At 54.1% G+C, this 14,054-nt stretch overlaps 4 protein-coding genes across 4 annotated transcripts; 3 read left to right on the forward strand and 1 right to left on the reverse strand.

Moving 5' to 3' along the window:
- Positions 1 to 589: 589 nt before the first annotated feature.
- Positions 590 to 2,260, forward strand: PUNSTDRAFT_100932 (WD40 repeat-like protein; the record flags this gene model as incomplete). Its single annotated transcript, XM_007382450.1, has 8 exons — positions 590 to 688; positions 826 to 972; positions 1,032 to 1,170; positions 1,229 to 1,401; positions 1,468 to 1,634; positions 1,686 to 1,772; positions 1,824 to 1,902; positions 1,955 to 2,260. The coding sequence occupies 8 exons, from the start codon at positions 590 to 592 to the stop codon at positions 2,129 to 2,131; spliced, it is 1,068 nt and encodes a 355-aa protein (XP_007382512.1). The 3' UTR covers positions 2,132 to 2,260.
- A 343-nt stretch (positions 2,261 to 2,603) lies between these two features.
- PUNSTDRAFT_85483 (AAA-domain-containing protein) lies at positions 2,604 to 8,527 on the reverse strand. The gene is made up of 10 exons (XM_007382451.1): positions 8,230 to 8,527; positions 8,060 to 8,182; positions 7,561 to 8,007; positions 7,353 to 7,510; positions 7,109 to 7,281; positions 6,622 to 7,059; positions 6,408 to 6,572; positions 6,067 to 6,349; positions 2,696 to 6,008; positions 2,604 to 2,638 (listed from the first exon to the last, which is right to left on the reverse strand). Exons 1-9 carry the CDS (start codon positions 8,451 to 8,453, stop codon positions 5,596 to 5,598), a joined length of 2,424 nt encoding a protein of 807 aa, XP_007382513.1. The 5' UTR covers positions 8,454 to 8,527; the 3' UTR covers positions 2,604 to 2,638; positions 2,696 to 5,595.
- Positions 8,528 to 8,584: 57 nt separating this feature from the next.
- PUNSTDRAFT_100938 (uncharacterized protein) lies at positions 8,585 to 10,363 on the forward strand. Its single transcript, XM_007382452.1, has 8 exons — positions 8,585 to 8,740; positions 8,799 to 8,840; positions 8,894 to 8,940; positions 8,991 to 9,061; positions 9,110 to 9,181; positions 9,237 to 9,442; positions 9,502 to 9,557; positions 9,611 to 10,363. Exons 1-8 carry the CDS (start codon positions 8,657 to 8,659, stop codon positions 10,329 to 10,331), a joined length of 1,299 nt encoding a protein of 432 aa, XP_007382514.1. The 5' UTR covers positions 8,585 to 8,656; the 3' UTR covers positions 10,332 to 10,363.
- Positions 10,364 to 11,211: 848 nt separating this feature from the next.
- PUNSTDRAFT_112786 (amino acid transporter) lies at positions 11,212 to 13,762 on the forward strand (the record flags this gene model as incomplete). Its single annotated transcript, XM_007382453.1, has 13 exons — positions 11,212 to 11,348; positions 11,405 to 11,421; positions 11,471 to 11,566; positions 11,626 to 11,729; positions 11,780 to 11,902; positions 11,981 to 12,072; positions 12,180 to 12,399; positions 12,453 to 12,546; positions 12,608 to 12,805; positions 12,853 to 13,024; positions 13,151 to 13,295; positions 13,352 to 13,391; positions 13,575 to 13,762. 13 exons carry the CDS (start codon positions 11,212 to 11,214, stop codon positions 13,760 to 13,762), a joined length of 1,626 nt encoding a protein of 541 aa, XP_007382515.1.
- Between the last annotated feature and the right edge of the window lie 292 nt (positions 13,763 to 14,054).

Below are 14,054 nucleotides of genomic sequence, written 5' to 3' on the forward strand. Positions count from 1 at the left end.
GCTCGGAGGACCTTCACCGTATGTACCAAGGAAGAAACTTGGGCTAGTGTTGCCGCCAAGTTGAGTTGAAGTCAATTCCAACTCAACTCAACTTGCAAAAACGACAACTCAACTTGGCTTGTGGGCCTCGAGTTCGACTTGCGTGAGCTTGCGAGTTGGCACTGCTGTTATCCCACGTTCAGCGACACTACCGATTGGTCCATGCAGAGAATCGGTTCACACGATGAAAACGTGGCCTTGGCTGAACGGCTTGATTGTCAGGGTGCCAAACATTGACCTGCCACAGCTCAATGTCGCCGCTAGGTCCGGTCGCAGGGTGGGAAACTGTCCGCCAACTCGCAAGCCGAACTCACAAATTGGCTTGTCGTAACTTGATAAGCAAGTTATTGCAATTTTGTCGACTCGGCTCGACTCAGCTTGACTTGCGGCAACACTAACTTGGGCTGATCAAATTCGGATTCATAGTCTATCTTCGCACGCCCAACTTCACTGGGTCTCAAACTCTCGGACAGCTTTCTGCTGCATTACTTCTCAGTATTTGCCCTTGCACCTCATTCTTCCGTATTACAGGCTTCTGTAGAGACCTACGATGAGCTCGCATAAAACTAAAGAAGAGGATGAAGTCCCCCAGGCACAACGGCCTCCGTCACCCCCGTTGCATACAACACCTGCTGCAAGGGGCGTACATGTACGCGTCCACCAGATCCATGTACTCGGTACATCACTAAACTCTCGTTTACTCCTTCTCTGCGCCTGTCCTATGCTCACTTCCAACGCCTCACACAACTTTCCGCGCAATGAATGCACTTTGTACGATGAAGAAAGTATCCCAACTTCTCCGCTTTTAGACCCCGAGACGTCCGGATACCCTGTGCTCAAGGGATGAACCATGTCGCATGGAGCTGTGATGGACGAAGACTTGCCGCTGTGGGCATTGATAAAAGCGCGAGAGTCTTCATGCCCGAAACCAGCGTATGTTCGCTGCGTCCTTCACTGAACGATGCGAGCTGAGTCGACGCGCGCACACATAGATGGAACCCCGCCAAGCGTCCCTGTTCTCTAGCGCACACAAAGACGACGTGGACTATGTCAGCTGGAACCCGACACACCCCGACTTGTTCTGCACGAGCAGCTCGAAAGACCGACAGGTCGTGTTCTGGGACGCGAGACGTGTGTTCAGATGTTAGATATCTACTGCGTAAAACTGAGGCGAGGGCCCTGATCACAGAATCGCGACACACGCAAGCGATCTCGCTGCGGTTTTCGCCCTTATGGACCGACTACTCGCCAGATGGACGTACCCTCCTATATGTCTCTGCGGGACATAGTCTATACTTTCTCGAGTATGGCTCGGTCGGGGACGATCCGAAAGAAAAGTGGCATACAAGTGACAAAGACTCGGTCAGTCCTCTTCTCTCGTTCTCCCAGTCGATCTTGGCCAACTCTTGTCCACCGATCCGTTCATAGCCTGTAGCGTCTACTGCGACCTGGAACCACACGGGGGATGCCATTGTCCTCACGCATCACCAGGAAACTACGCTGCGCGTGCTTGAGTATCCGAGCTTGCGCCTCCTGGAAAAACCTGCTGCGCATGTAGCGGGTTGTATGGCCGTTGCCTTGGACCCCAGGGGAGGGTGAGCACCCTGCGCAGTCTGACCCTTTTCGATTTTTGATGATCGGACCAGCCATCTTGCCTCTGGTGGGCGAGACTCTATCGTCAACATATTCGATTTATCGGAATGGATATCAGCAAGGACGATAACAGCCTGCGAGTACGTGCCAGCCTTCTCCCGCTTGGTCGGTTGATTTATGACGGCGGACAGTCGCTCGATTACCGCGCTGAGTTACTCGCACGACGGCGAATACCTCGCGATCGCCAGTGCGGGCAGCTACATCGATATCGTACGTCGCTTACGTCTCCTCCGTGCTTGCACGATTGAACGCTCGTTACCAGTGTGCGACAGAGACGGGCGCGCCGTTGCACCGCGTCCCCGCTCTCGGGGCGTCGCAGACTGTATCATGGCATCCGTCCAAATATGTCATCGCATACTGCGGACACGCTGTAGGACAAGAAAAGGGGGCGTCACCTAGCGCCGTAATTGGTTTGTTTGGGCCGGGCATGTCGAACTAGATGTGCATTTGTGGTGGACCCTATATCGCAGCGCCGTCGCTGCTGTGAAAATTCGTTGTCCCTGACGTAGCAGGGCGAGATCATGCTCAACCGTTGCTGATCGACGCTCCATGAATAATTAGATATTACTGTCGTTCCGGTGCTTCTGGGCCTTCGCTTGGGAGCTTGAGTGGTCTCCGGGCCGTTTCCCTCGTCTGGATTTCGCAGCGGTATCGCTCAGATCATCTTTCGATGTTCCGCGACGGGTTTGCACCAGGATTCTACGCGCTATTCAATGTCAAACTCGCCAGCGGCCAGCGTCGAGCCTGAGCATGGCGCCGCACCGCAAGCTGACCGCGAGTCGCGCTGCGGTGTGAGAAATTTGAGTCTTTGTCATCGCCATCGCCGACGTCCTCGACGCCCTCGTCCTCGACACCCTCTCCAACGACCGATCCCCTCTTCTATCGCCCTCCCATTCCATCTTCCTGCTAGTGTTTGCGTTCAACGCCAACTAGACGACACCCCTGACTTTCGAGAGGTACGTCAGGTCATGTGGCATCGTGACTGACTCACTTGGACACTGACTTCATAATGTCTCTTTTCTTTGTAGCGAACCACACCTCACCTCCTTTCTACCTACCGCGATGGCCGTCCCTCTCTCTGCACCTCAAGTCTCCGCGCCCTCATCATCAGGCAAGACAGTTGCGTCTGCCAAGCCGGCGGCCAAGAAACGGACCCGCATTCCCCGACGCCGCGGGCGCGTGGACGAAGACATTCACTCAGACGATGAGATAGAACGCGAGGCAGGCTCGGATTCCTCCGATGACGATTCTTTCGTGCCATCCGAGTCTGAGTCGGAGACGGAGGACTCCGAGACCGAGCCCGTCTCTGAAGACGTGCCGTCAAACGAGCCTTCACGCATTATCACCGCCAGCACGTCCCAAAGCCCCGATGCCCAGCCGACAAAGCCACCCGCCTTGGTAAAGGCTGCAGAATCCACGAATGGCTCTCACGGGCCTTTCGTCGCAGACGCTCAGAACTGGTCCGACATGGTCGCTGACGAAGATGTCAATGGGGTCGCCGACCTTCCTGTTATCGATTTTACGGACCTCAACGAGGACGTGGTGCAGGCTGCCACACCCGCTGCTGGTTCGCAGAAGCCGAAGCATATCAAGCAGAAGCCCCGGCCTACACCTGCTCCCGGATCTACCGAAGCTCCGGATGTTCCATCGCTCGAGCATGACGGATTCGAGGAAGCTCAGAGGGACGAACATCAACCCATCGCATCTACCTCCCGCTCGCCTACGTCGACTCGAGGTCGCGGTACGTTCCCTCGTCGAGGAGGTACACAATCCGCGCGGCTTGCCTATCAGCAACGTTTGGAGAAGGATCCCTCCTTTGTGCCCACCGTTGGCGAGTTCTGGAGTCACGACGAGAGGCTACTTGACAAGGATCTGCGCTCCTTGAGTGGATGGTGGCGTGGCAAGTGGCAAGGTCGTGGACGAGGTTTTCCTCCTGGTATGCGTGGCAGGGGTAGAGGTGGGTTCTATGGACAGCCGCGAGAACCACAGAGGGAGGACGAGGAGAACGGGACTCAGGAAGAGGTGCCGCCGATCGAGAGGATGTGGACGCACGATGGCTTCGAGGAGATGAAAGCCAGAGAGGAGCGGCGGAGGCAGGCGCTGGAGCAGAGGGAGCGGCGGGAAGTGGTTCAAACTCAACGAGGCGGACCTAACCTTCCATCTCGTGGTGGCAGGGGGTGGTTTGGTGGACGCGGTTCCGGCTTTGTGCCTGCACCCACGCGCGGAGGTTTCGCCAACCGTGGTCGCGGGGCGTCCCCGATCGTCGCTAATGGTCATGCAGACAGAATCTGGTACACGCAAAAGCCCGAGCGCGTCTGGACGAAACAGCACGAGGGCTATCTCTACTATGATATATCGATGAAACCTCGTCCAGGGGTCGGCCAAGGATTCAAGATCAGGTTGCCAGGAGGTGATGGGTACGTCGTACGATCCCCTCCGACTCCGAGGTTCTGGGGTGGAGAACGGCAGGAGCGCCAGGTCACGTCGACATCCAAAGCTGCGGACAAGGCAGGATCGGAGTATTCCGATGTCATCGTTGTTGTACGGCTTCCACAGCTTGAGGCCAGCAAGGAGGAGGCGTTGAAGGTTTCGGAAATCACGCAACCAGAGCCTCCAACCACGGTCCTTCCGACTCCTAAGTCAGATCACTCTCCGCTGTCGCCACCTACTGCTCCGAAGCAGACTGTTGTTGAGGAGACTTCGGTCAGCGCAGCTTCTGCTGAGCTGCCCGGCCCTGTCGTTGACGGTGCCACAAGTACTGCCCCTGCCGATATCCCGCAGCAGGCATCATCTCCTCAAGAAGCTCAACCAAACCCGACTGCTCCTTCCGAAGCGCCACAGCCTGTGCAGCCGCCTAGACTTCAGCCACTCACTATCCCCGTCTTCGCACCTGCCTCTGCCCCGCCCGCTCACATTGCCGAGCCGACGCCATCGTATGGCTCCCCTTACGGCTATCCGCAGCTTCCGCCGGGTGTCGCAGTGGCGCAGAACGGTGTACCCTATGAGGTCTCCACGGGTCGTCCTGTCATCCTGCAACCTACTCCGCCGCCTCACCCGCAAGGACCGTCAGCTCCGCCGATGTTCTCTCCTCGTCCATACGCGGCGCCGTTCGTTCCCGGGCACATGCATCACCACTCGTCCGTGTCCACCCCTGACTTCGCGATGAGGGCGAACCACTCGAGACCGGGTTCGATAAGCGGGTTCCTAGATCCGAACACCGGCACGCCCATCTTCACGCCGGCAAGGCAAAGCAGTAGGGTAGAGATACGAGCACCCTCTGCGGGGGGTCACGATGGGTTCGCCTCCAGTTCGGCGCCACGCCCATCGCCGCTCAGGACCGCCGTCGCCGCCGAGGGGCAGCAAGGCTTGTCGGCACCCGATTCTACGTCCGCGGATTCGCGGGAGCAGCACCCGCAGCAGCAGCACATGATGGACCCGACGATGATGCCATACAATCCCTATCAACCACAACCAGGCCCCCAGTACTATTACCCTGACCAGTACGGGTACTACATGGACCCGGCCATGCAACCCTACCCGCAGTACGACATTTATCACCAGCCGCCTCCAGGTTCGGAGCACCACGTGCCGATGCCACCGCAGGGCACCGTTTATTACTGATTCCTATTTGTTTTCGTGGTCTCGCTTCCGTTGATCAGCAATGCATCTTGGCATACGTACTTTAGCGCAACGCATCTTTCAAACCCTCAATTACGCATACCCACCCTCATGTTGACGTGTCATGACCTAGTTCGCAGTTTGATTTTGTTCTGTGAAGCTTTTTGTCCTTCCGCTTATATGCTCTTCAATCGTTCTGATACATTCCGCAGTACTGTATTCCTGTCCGTTGTTACAATGCCATCTCAAATAATTGTGCAGACTCTACAACCGAGAAATCGCTCTTCACATGCCAAGGCCCATCAGCGCTGTGGTGAGGCGCTCCGCAACAGCCTCGGGCTCTTGCCTTGCCATTTCGATCATGCTCAGCAGCTTCTTGATGCCGATGTTTAGACCCGTATCCTCGTTCGCTCCAAGGCCAGCTTGCTGGATCATGCCCATAGCTCGCTTCCTGTCTTCGCTGTTGGGGAAGAGTTGCAGCTCCTTGAGAATGATTTCCAGGTTACGAAGCGTCTTAACCGGAGGAATGCGCAGCTCCGAGTCAAAGGTTTCGGAGAGGCCGAGCTCGGTGAGAACGGGTCGAAGGGAGGTAGTGGCGAGGATGAGAAGGCGGCGGCCTTTGGGTGGGCGACGGGCGAAGAGCACCATAAGGGCTTGGAGAACCGCATTGGAGAACCGCGGACCAATTGGTGTCCATTCTACGTATGAAAAACGTCAGAAATCCTTGTAGGAAAAACTCAGACATCTTGGGCTCACCAAGCAACCGCTCTATGCTGTCGACGACGATGACACTGAGAGGACTCTTGTAACTGTCTGCGAAAATCTTGCTGATGGCGGCCACTTTCTGGCTTTCCGAGAAGCCGACCATGTTGTCCGGAGAGCATAGCTTGATGAACGGGAACTGTGACGCCTGCGCAATCGTCGCGGCCAGCGCCGACTTGCCCGAGCCAGGAGGCCCGTGCAACAAGACACTGACAAGAGGCGTACGCTCAGAGGTTCGCACTTGGTCTACAAACAATTCACCGGTGCGTAGAATGTCCTAAGATTGGACGAAGTGAGTCAGGAGCACAACTTCGCCTTGGGTATCGGCGACTCACGTCTATGACGCTGTCGTAATGTATTATACCGTTCTGGACAACCTGTTGGAGCTCCTCTTCTGAAACACCGAAGGCCGGGTGGACCTCATCCAAGGCAGCGATGAAGTCGGCGCGTTTCACTCGCAGGTTTTCGACATCGTTCGATATGCCAGCCATGGTTCCAACCTAAGGACGGGTCAACGCAGGCTTGCGATGCCGTCCAGAACGCGCTTACCTTCACATGACGATTAAATGCGAAACTCGTCGCGCTCTTGACAAGACCGCTGATTTCCGCACCAGAGAAGTTCTTTGTATTGGCGGCCAGCTCAGCCAGATTGACATCGGAGTCCATGACACCGTTCTGGCGCATTTTGGCGGTGTGGATATTCAGAATCTGTAGGCGACCGTGCTCATCCGGGAGAGAAATTTCCATATGCACCTCCAAACGGCCTGGACGAGTGAGCGCCTCGTCGATCATGTCGAGACGGTTGGTCATGCCGATGATCAGGATGTTGTTCAGCTGGTCAACACCGTCCATCTTGGAGAGCAGCTGGTTGACGATGCTATCGCCGACACCAGTTCCATTGTTGGTAGAGCCTCGTTGCTTGCAAATAGCGTCGAGTTCATCGAAGATGATGATGTGCAGTTCGCTCTCGTCACCCTTCGCTTTATACTGGTCGAGCATCAGCCAGCATCTCACGATCAGGAAAAGGGACACTAACCTCCTTTTCGGCATCGGCGAAAAGTTTGCGGATGTTTTCTTCGGATGCACCAACGTATTTATTGAGAATCTCGGGACCGTTGACAACCTTAGGCTCCTTCGCGTTCAGCATCTTACCAATTTGCCGAGCGATCAGAGTCTTTCCAGTTCCAGGAGGTCCGTACAACAAGATACCTACAAACAATATTCAGTACCAGGAGAAGCGGTTCTAGTAATGTTTGAGGCGAATAGCACCACTGACCTACCTTTCACATGTTGTATACCAAGCTTCTCCACAAGACCCGGAGGGAATACGCGTGATGCGAATGCGCGACGGAAGATCTGCCCAAATTCTGCATCGAGACCACCGATGCCCATGTCTTCGAACTTGAAGTTGGGGGCAATTATGGCATTCGTTCGCGCCCTAATACAGCATAAGAGGACATCATGCAGATAATCGCCGCATTCACGCACTTCGTGGCACTCGCCTTCAACTTGATGGAACTATCAGGTGCCTTCATGATTGTGACCTCCGTCTTCTCCATAAGCACGCCCAGGTCGGGCGGACTTCCCCCTCCGCCTCTACGTTGGTTGGCGGACAGGTCTAAGGGTCTCAGCCCCTTGACGGTCGCCTTCAGGTTTAGACCATGGAACTCGAAGACGATGACTTCTTGTAAACCGAAAATCATATTGTTGAACGCCCTGACGAAAATCTTCCCGATTTCGTCGGCGGAGAATTGTTCTGCGATGTCTTGGTTCCGCCGTAGGAAGCCAACCTCGATGTCGATAGATTCAAGATAAGGCGGATTGCTCAGCGGTTGTACGGAAGCGGAGTCTCCCGCGAGCGAGAGGCCGATCCATTGGCGTTGCGTTGCTGAGCATGCTATCGTTCCTGGCAGGACCTTACCGGTGTTGTCGTGTCTGGTGCGCATAGTGAGTAGCAAGACAACCGGACCTGCAGACATGGACCTACATGGTGGTCAAGGGAAACTGTTGCTTCACCAGAACGTGCTGGTTCGCGGGAAAGTCGGAAGAGTTAACAACCAGGCGATTGCTCAGTGCCAGCTGATCGTTCGGAGAGGCTACGATGCCATAGCTGCACAATAAGCACCTCTTCCAGTGCGCGTCGGATAGCGTACTCACCTTGCGCCGTTCAGCGGGTATGCAGAGGGCGCCGGCATCCCTCCACCGCGATCGTACGAGCGCTTCTCATACGCAGATTCGTCGTATCGCGCAGGTGGCCGCGCGCCCCCCCTTGGTCCAGAAGGTAGAGAATACTGCGAGGAATCGGGCACTCGAGAGTACGGAGATCCAGATGGCGGTGGCGGCGGATTGCTGCCACCTCCTCTGCCAAAGAAGCTACTCATGATTGAGCTCGAGGGATATGCTGGCACAAGGAGACCAAGGCTGCAGGTATGTGCTGAGGAGGTCGAAGCTGTCGTGACCGAGAGTAAGCGGAGGCGCGCAACTGCGCCGCATCACGGCAACTGGTGCCCTTCGAACCGCCACCACTGCGGTGGTCATCCGCTGGAAACTACAGTCGCAACACCCCGCCAGAGTCGAAGGCAACATGTCTGGCATGTTGGACGAGATATCCGACGAGAGTCCTGTGCTGGACAAACCCTCGTGTCGTCTCTTGGGGCCTGTCGCACTGGTGAGTGTCGTGCACCCCGTGGACCTTCGAGGTGCTCCGCTGACCTGGTCTCCGCTAGATTGTTCAAGGCGCCATGGGCCTGATAGTGATATCAACCCTCGTATGTGCCCTATGTATCGCGCAGTGTTCACCAATTGAGTAAGCGACAACCAGGTGTACAAGCGATATCGAGAGCATCCCCGAAGACCATGGCGCATATGGTACACCCCTACTTGCTTGTACCTTCGCAAGTGCTCATGCACCTTTACAGGCTGTTTGACGTCTCGAAGCAGATACTAGGTCAAATGTTCGTGCACGGTGTTAACGTCCTTATATCGGATGGTGGGTTGCCAGTGTTCGAGGGAACGCATCATCTCATCCTCGCTGCAGTCATATCGCGAATATCCTCGGGGAATGCATGCATCTTCTACTTCCTGAATATTCTAATAGACACCACTTTAGGTCAGACCATGCGGCTCACGCGCGATGACGGGTATGCACTAATGCCCAATTACAGGAGTGGCCATAATATACTTTATGCTCCATGCTCTGCAGAGCCTGTTAACAGATAAGATGCATTTCAAGGGATTCGAGTCGGGTGTCTATGGAAACCCACCTTCCCTCAAATTTTGGGGTCGTCAAGCCGCTGTTTACGTGCTGTCGATCACAACAATGAAACTTGTTGTGATTGCACTTTTCGCTCTATGGCCGGGTATCTTCGAGGTGGGTATGCTCCTCGCCCGATGACGCTTGCGCGTTGCTCAAGCACCTTGTTTTGTCAGATTGGCGACTGGCTTTTGAGCTGGACAGGCGACGGGTCCAATTTCCAGATCATCTTGTAGGTTTGATATCAATATGACGTTTATTCGGAGATCTGATGAAGGTGTACAGCGTGATGGGCCTTTTCCCCATCTTCATGAATTGTCTGCAATTTTGGCTCATTGACTCCATCGTGAAGGCCTCAACGCCCCCCCTCACGCTTGCGTCTGACTCACTGGACGACTCCGACGAGCGCGACCGCGAACCGCTATTCCGAGCCTCCTCTGATGACGAAGAAGACGCGCCCGGAAGGCCACATGATATTGAGAATCAGCTCCCACATTCTAGTTCCACATCCCCGCGCGAGCCAAGCGTCGGGAAGGACGTTCCGGATGAACAGAAATCCGCTGATACAATGACGGGCTCCAGCGCGCCTTCCGGAACCCAGGCTGCGATGCATTCGTACCCGCCCAGTCTCTCCCACTCGGACAGCCCAAACAGGTCTCCGGCGTCTTCCCGGCTTTCGAGCAAGTCCCCGCAACGGCGCCGCCGTTCCCCCCCGCCACCGTTGCTGCCTCGCTCTCCCCTACAGCCAGCCATCAACTCTCCTTCGTTATCACAGCACTACCTTGACCAGAAACCCGCGGAGAAACTCGGCAGCCATTTGAAGACGGAAGTTCGTGTGGCTGGCGAAGACCCCAACGAGTCGTGGGACTTAGACTGGGATAACGACGGAGATGACTGGGCTAATAGAGTGGGTGAAGAAGATTGGACCGGGAGACGAATGGAAGAGAGGAAAGATTATGTGGTGAACAACCATCATGAACAGTCTCCAACCGTAGACCTTCGATGACTTGATAACTTTCGATATTTGTAATTTCCGACCATCGTACCTCCACTGCTCGTGCATGACTATCGATTAGGTCTCGGGCCTTTGAGCAAGTTCGAGTGGAAAACGACGTGGCGATGCACGGCGCCGATTATTCCTTTCGGAGAAACCGACAGTTGACCAAGACTCCGTCTCAGTCTCTCGTGGCAAATCATGTTGGAAACGTTTGTCACCCTGCTCACCTAGTATCGGCCGGAGGGACCTATAGGCCATGTATGTGCTAGAGCGCAGGAGCTTTGTTGTGACCCGGATCCTCTTCCGAGCGTGTTCCTGCCATTGCAGACGTCCCAAGCACCGCGCCCAGAGCATTTCCAGAAGTTGACGACTTCAGGGATGATCAAACTCTCCGATGTTGGACGGCAATCGCAGTTACGGTTTGTTCTCTGTCGTTCTAGTCATTCTACGTCGGTGAATCGGTCCGCAGGCTTCTGTTGCATGAGCATGAATCAGCGTCCCTCAGCCTGAGTGTGGCGATAACGACTGGAACAACGTCTCGAAGCGAGCGGACCAGGTTCTGTTCATCTCATGGCCACTCGTGAGTCGCACGCAGCCAATGAGCCCCTGCAACTAGAGGCCGTCGGACCATCGGCGTGTGCACGTCTATATCAGGCCATGGCAGTTTTCCTATGCTGTGTCAACAGAAGTCCTTATCTCACTACTGGAGATGCCAAACGGAGGAACGCCTTTCCAGGGACCAGCGCACGATCGCGGAGGAATCCCGAGGTGTATTTTTGAACGCCATCCATACTCCACGGGGCCTTGATGTAATACTCTCAAGCAAAGCGCGCGAGAGCTATATAGTTAGCTGTGAGTGTGCGATCCCCGTTTCTTCTCCTTTCTCGCGATGCTTGCAAGAGTTGAAAGTACCACAGACAAGACCGTTGAAAAGGCATCTGAAGATGTTGAAGCCGTCTCTTTCGTGTCTACGGTACACAAACCGCTTCAGAGAAAACTCAAGAACCGCCATATTACGATGATGAGGTGAGTTTTAGCTGTCTATGCGAGATAATGATCAAACAACGTCGATTTCCGTCTAGTATTGCTGGGGTGATAGGCAAGCATAAAATCATGACCCATATAGTATACTGACCATACATGATCAGGAACTGGGTTGTTCCTCGGAACCGCAACCTCGCTGAGAAATGGTGGACCGCTCGGGCTGCTCTTGGGCTATGGATTGATGGGGACTCTCTGTTACGGTGAGATCGAGGGGTTTAGCACATTGAAACTGGCTCATTTGTACTGACTTGCAAGATAGCTGTCATGATATCAGTCGGAGAGATGGTAGCATTCCTTCCAGTTGTCGGAGGGCACATCAAGCTAGCGGAGCGATTTGTAGATCAAGCATTCTCGTTCACCATGGTACCCCAACATCAACAGATGCATTGCTGCGGCTCAACTCACTTCGACAGGGCTGGAACTACGTTTTCAACTGGCTCATCGTCCTTCCGGCAGAATTGAGCGCCTCCGCCGTCTTAATCGGCTTCTGGGACTCAGAGACGAACCCTGCTGCGTGGATCAGTCTCTGTTTGGTGGTAAGTCAGATGGCCGTTTGGAAATGGTTGTATCGACTGTTCATCACCAGGTCGTTGTATCAATTAACATGCTTGGAGCTGGCAAGTCGACTTCGACTGCTCCCACTTTGTATTGACATACCGCCTTCAGGAGCATATGGGGAGACAGAATTCTGGTTTGGTAAGCCCCAGTAGCCGTCTCTTCATACAACGCCCCGACGTTGACAATATTTCCCAGCGTAAGAATTCTATGAAATACATGCATATCCCCCTCAGACGGCTGACGAGTTGCTTTCAGATCGATCAAGGTCGTCACTGTGACGGCATTAATCATAGGAGGGATTGTGCTCGACCTCGGCGGCGGGCCACACCACAATCGCATCGGATTTCGATATTGGAAAGACCCTGGGCCTTTTACACAATTTCACGAGATCCCGGGGGCAAAGGGTCGCTTCTTGAGTTGGTGGGCGGTTACTATACAAGCTGCGTTTTCGTTTGTTGGGACGGAAATCGTGGCCGTAAGACGACCTGTTTTGCGCACTGGATTGCACTGGAATAATTCATGTATCAGATAGCAGCGGGCGAAGCAAAGGATCCCCGTCGCAATTTGACGAAGTCGATTCGTAGGGTGTGCTTCCGGATCATAGTCTTCTACATGGGGGGAGGTCCTGGTTTTCCGTGGTTTTATTGATTATAACATGTCTGACTATACTTTACTCCTTCTAGTCTTCATCATAGGACTTCTGGTGCCTTCGAACGATCCCCACCTTGCCCTTGCCGATGGTACTGCTGCAGCCAGTCCCTTCGTAATAGCCATCAAGGCTGCCGGTCTATCAGGTTTACCTTCCGTGATCAATGCCGCCGTCTTGACGTCCGCGTGGTCTGCCGCTTCCAGCGACCTGTATATCAGCTCGCGCGCTGTCTGTGAGTGTCCTAGCAATCGCTCGTTGCTCGGCTGATTCATGAGATAGACACCCTCGCGCTTGTCGGAAGTGCCCCAAGGATCTTCTTGAAAACCAATAAATATGGGACGCCTTGGATCGCTGTCTCTTTCTGCTCGCTCTTCACTTTGCTTGCCTACATGAGCGTTAGCAACGGGGCAGGAAATGTCTTCCAATGGTTTGTGAACATGACAGGTATGTGGTCTACGGCTTGTTTACATGTTTCCGAAATGGTCATGCTTATACATGTGAACAGCGGTAGCGGGCCTTATGGCGTATGCCGGATAGTGTTCATTTGCATGCATTATCTTACCTTTTGACTGCTCAGGTGGTTCGGCATTTCATTGACGTACATCAGATTCTACCGCGGGTATAAAGCACAGGGGCGCAACCGACGTGAACTACCGTACGCATCAAGGTTGCAGCCATATGCTGCTTGGTACTCTTTAGTCGTGTCTTTGCTGGTATCCATTGTACGTTCGTCCGGATCGAGATCTCAGCTCCGACATTGACGTCAAACTGCTCGCAGTTCAGCGGTTGGACCGTTTTTCTGAGCAACTCTTGGGTGGGTCCCCTCCATCACTGCGAGAAATCCGATCGCTCACCTTGTTTTGAAGGACACGGCTACGTGTGTCACCTATAAGCCACAGCCGCTATTTGCTGACTCTATTGACGTTGTCTCTGATTGGCCAGATTTGTCACGAATTATATCCCGCTGTGAGAACCATTCTGTCGCTTGTTGCTTGTTTCAGCATCTTACAGTTACATCAGGGCGGGGTTCCCATTACTATATCTTGGCTCTAGGATGTACAAGAAGAGTTCCTTCGTTGGTTTCATGGAAATGGACTTCGAGACATCTGTGGAGGATTTTGACCGAGATGCTCCCGAAGAAGATTCTACGCGGAACGGGGTAGAGAAGCTATGGAGCTGGATAGCATAGATTACGATTGGCTACGTTACGTTAGCACCATGATATTGATAAGTACGTGCCTGCCTGCCTAGCCCCCCATCAAGATGCAAATGAATTTCATCACTGAAGTATTCTATAAAAATGTGGTTACATTGAAGGTCGACCTTATGCTGAGCATCGTGCTGCATAATCCTGATCTTATAAGCTGGTACTTATAGATTTGAACCTCAGAGTCATGGTCTCCTTCCTTCTCCTTCCTCCGGTAATTCGGGCACGTGACATAGTTACGTCACATTGAACGCCCACTGGTGCTACCGAACGA

The sequence above is a fragment of the Punctularia strigosozonata genome, assembly GCF_000264995.1.
Source record: "Punctularia strigosozonata HHB-11173 SS5 unplaced genomic scaffold PUNSTscaffold_4, whole genome shotgun sequence".
Taxonomy (NCBI): Eukaryota; Fungi; Basidiomycota; class Agaricomycetes; order Corticiales; family Punctulariaceae; genus Punctularia; species Punctularia strigosozonata.

Coding starts and splice junctions, on each gene's coding strand:
- PUNSTDRAFT_85483 (XM_007382451.1), bottom strand. CDS start 8,453: ATGAGTAGCTTCTTTGGCAGAGGAGGTGGCAGCAATCCGCCGCCACCG. Junction 8,183..8,229: donor TACCCGCTGAACGGCGCAAG/GTGAGTACGCTA, acceptor CTTATTGTGCAG/CTATGGCATCGTAGCCTCTC. Junction 6,350..6,407: donor ATTACGACAGCGTCATAGAC/GTGAGTCGCCGA, acceptor GTCCAATCTTAG/GACATTCTACGCACCGGTGA.
- PUNSTDRAFT_100938 (XM_007382452.1), top strand. CDS start 8,657: ATGTCTGGCATGTTGGACGAGATATCCGACGAGAGTCCTGTGCTGGAC. Junction 9,443..9,501: donor TATGGCCGGGTATCTTCGAG/GTGGGTATGCTC, acceptor TTGTTTTGTCAG/ATTGGCGACTGGCTTTTGAG. Junction 9,558..9,610: donor TCCAATTTCCAGATCATCTT/GTAGGTTTGATA, acceptor GAAGGTGTACAG/CGTGATGGGCCTTTTCCCCA.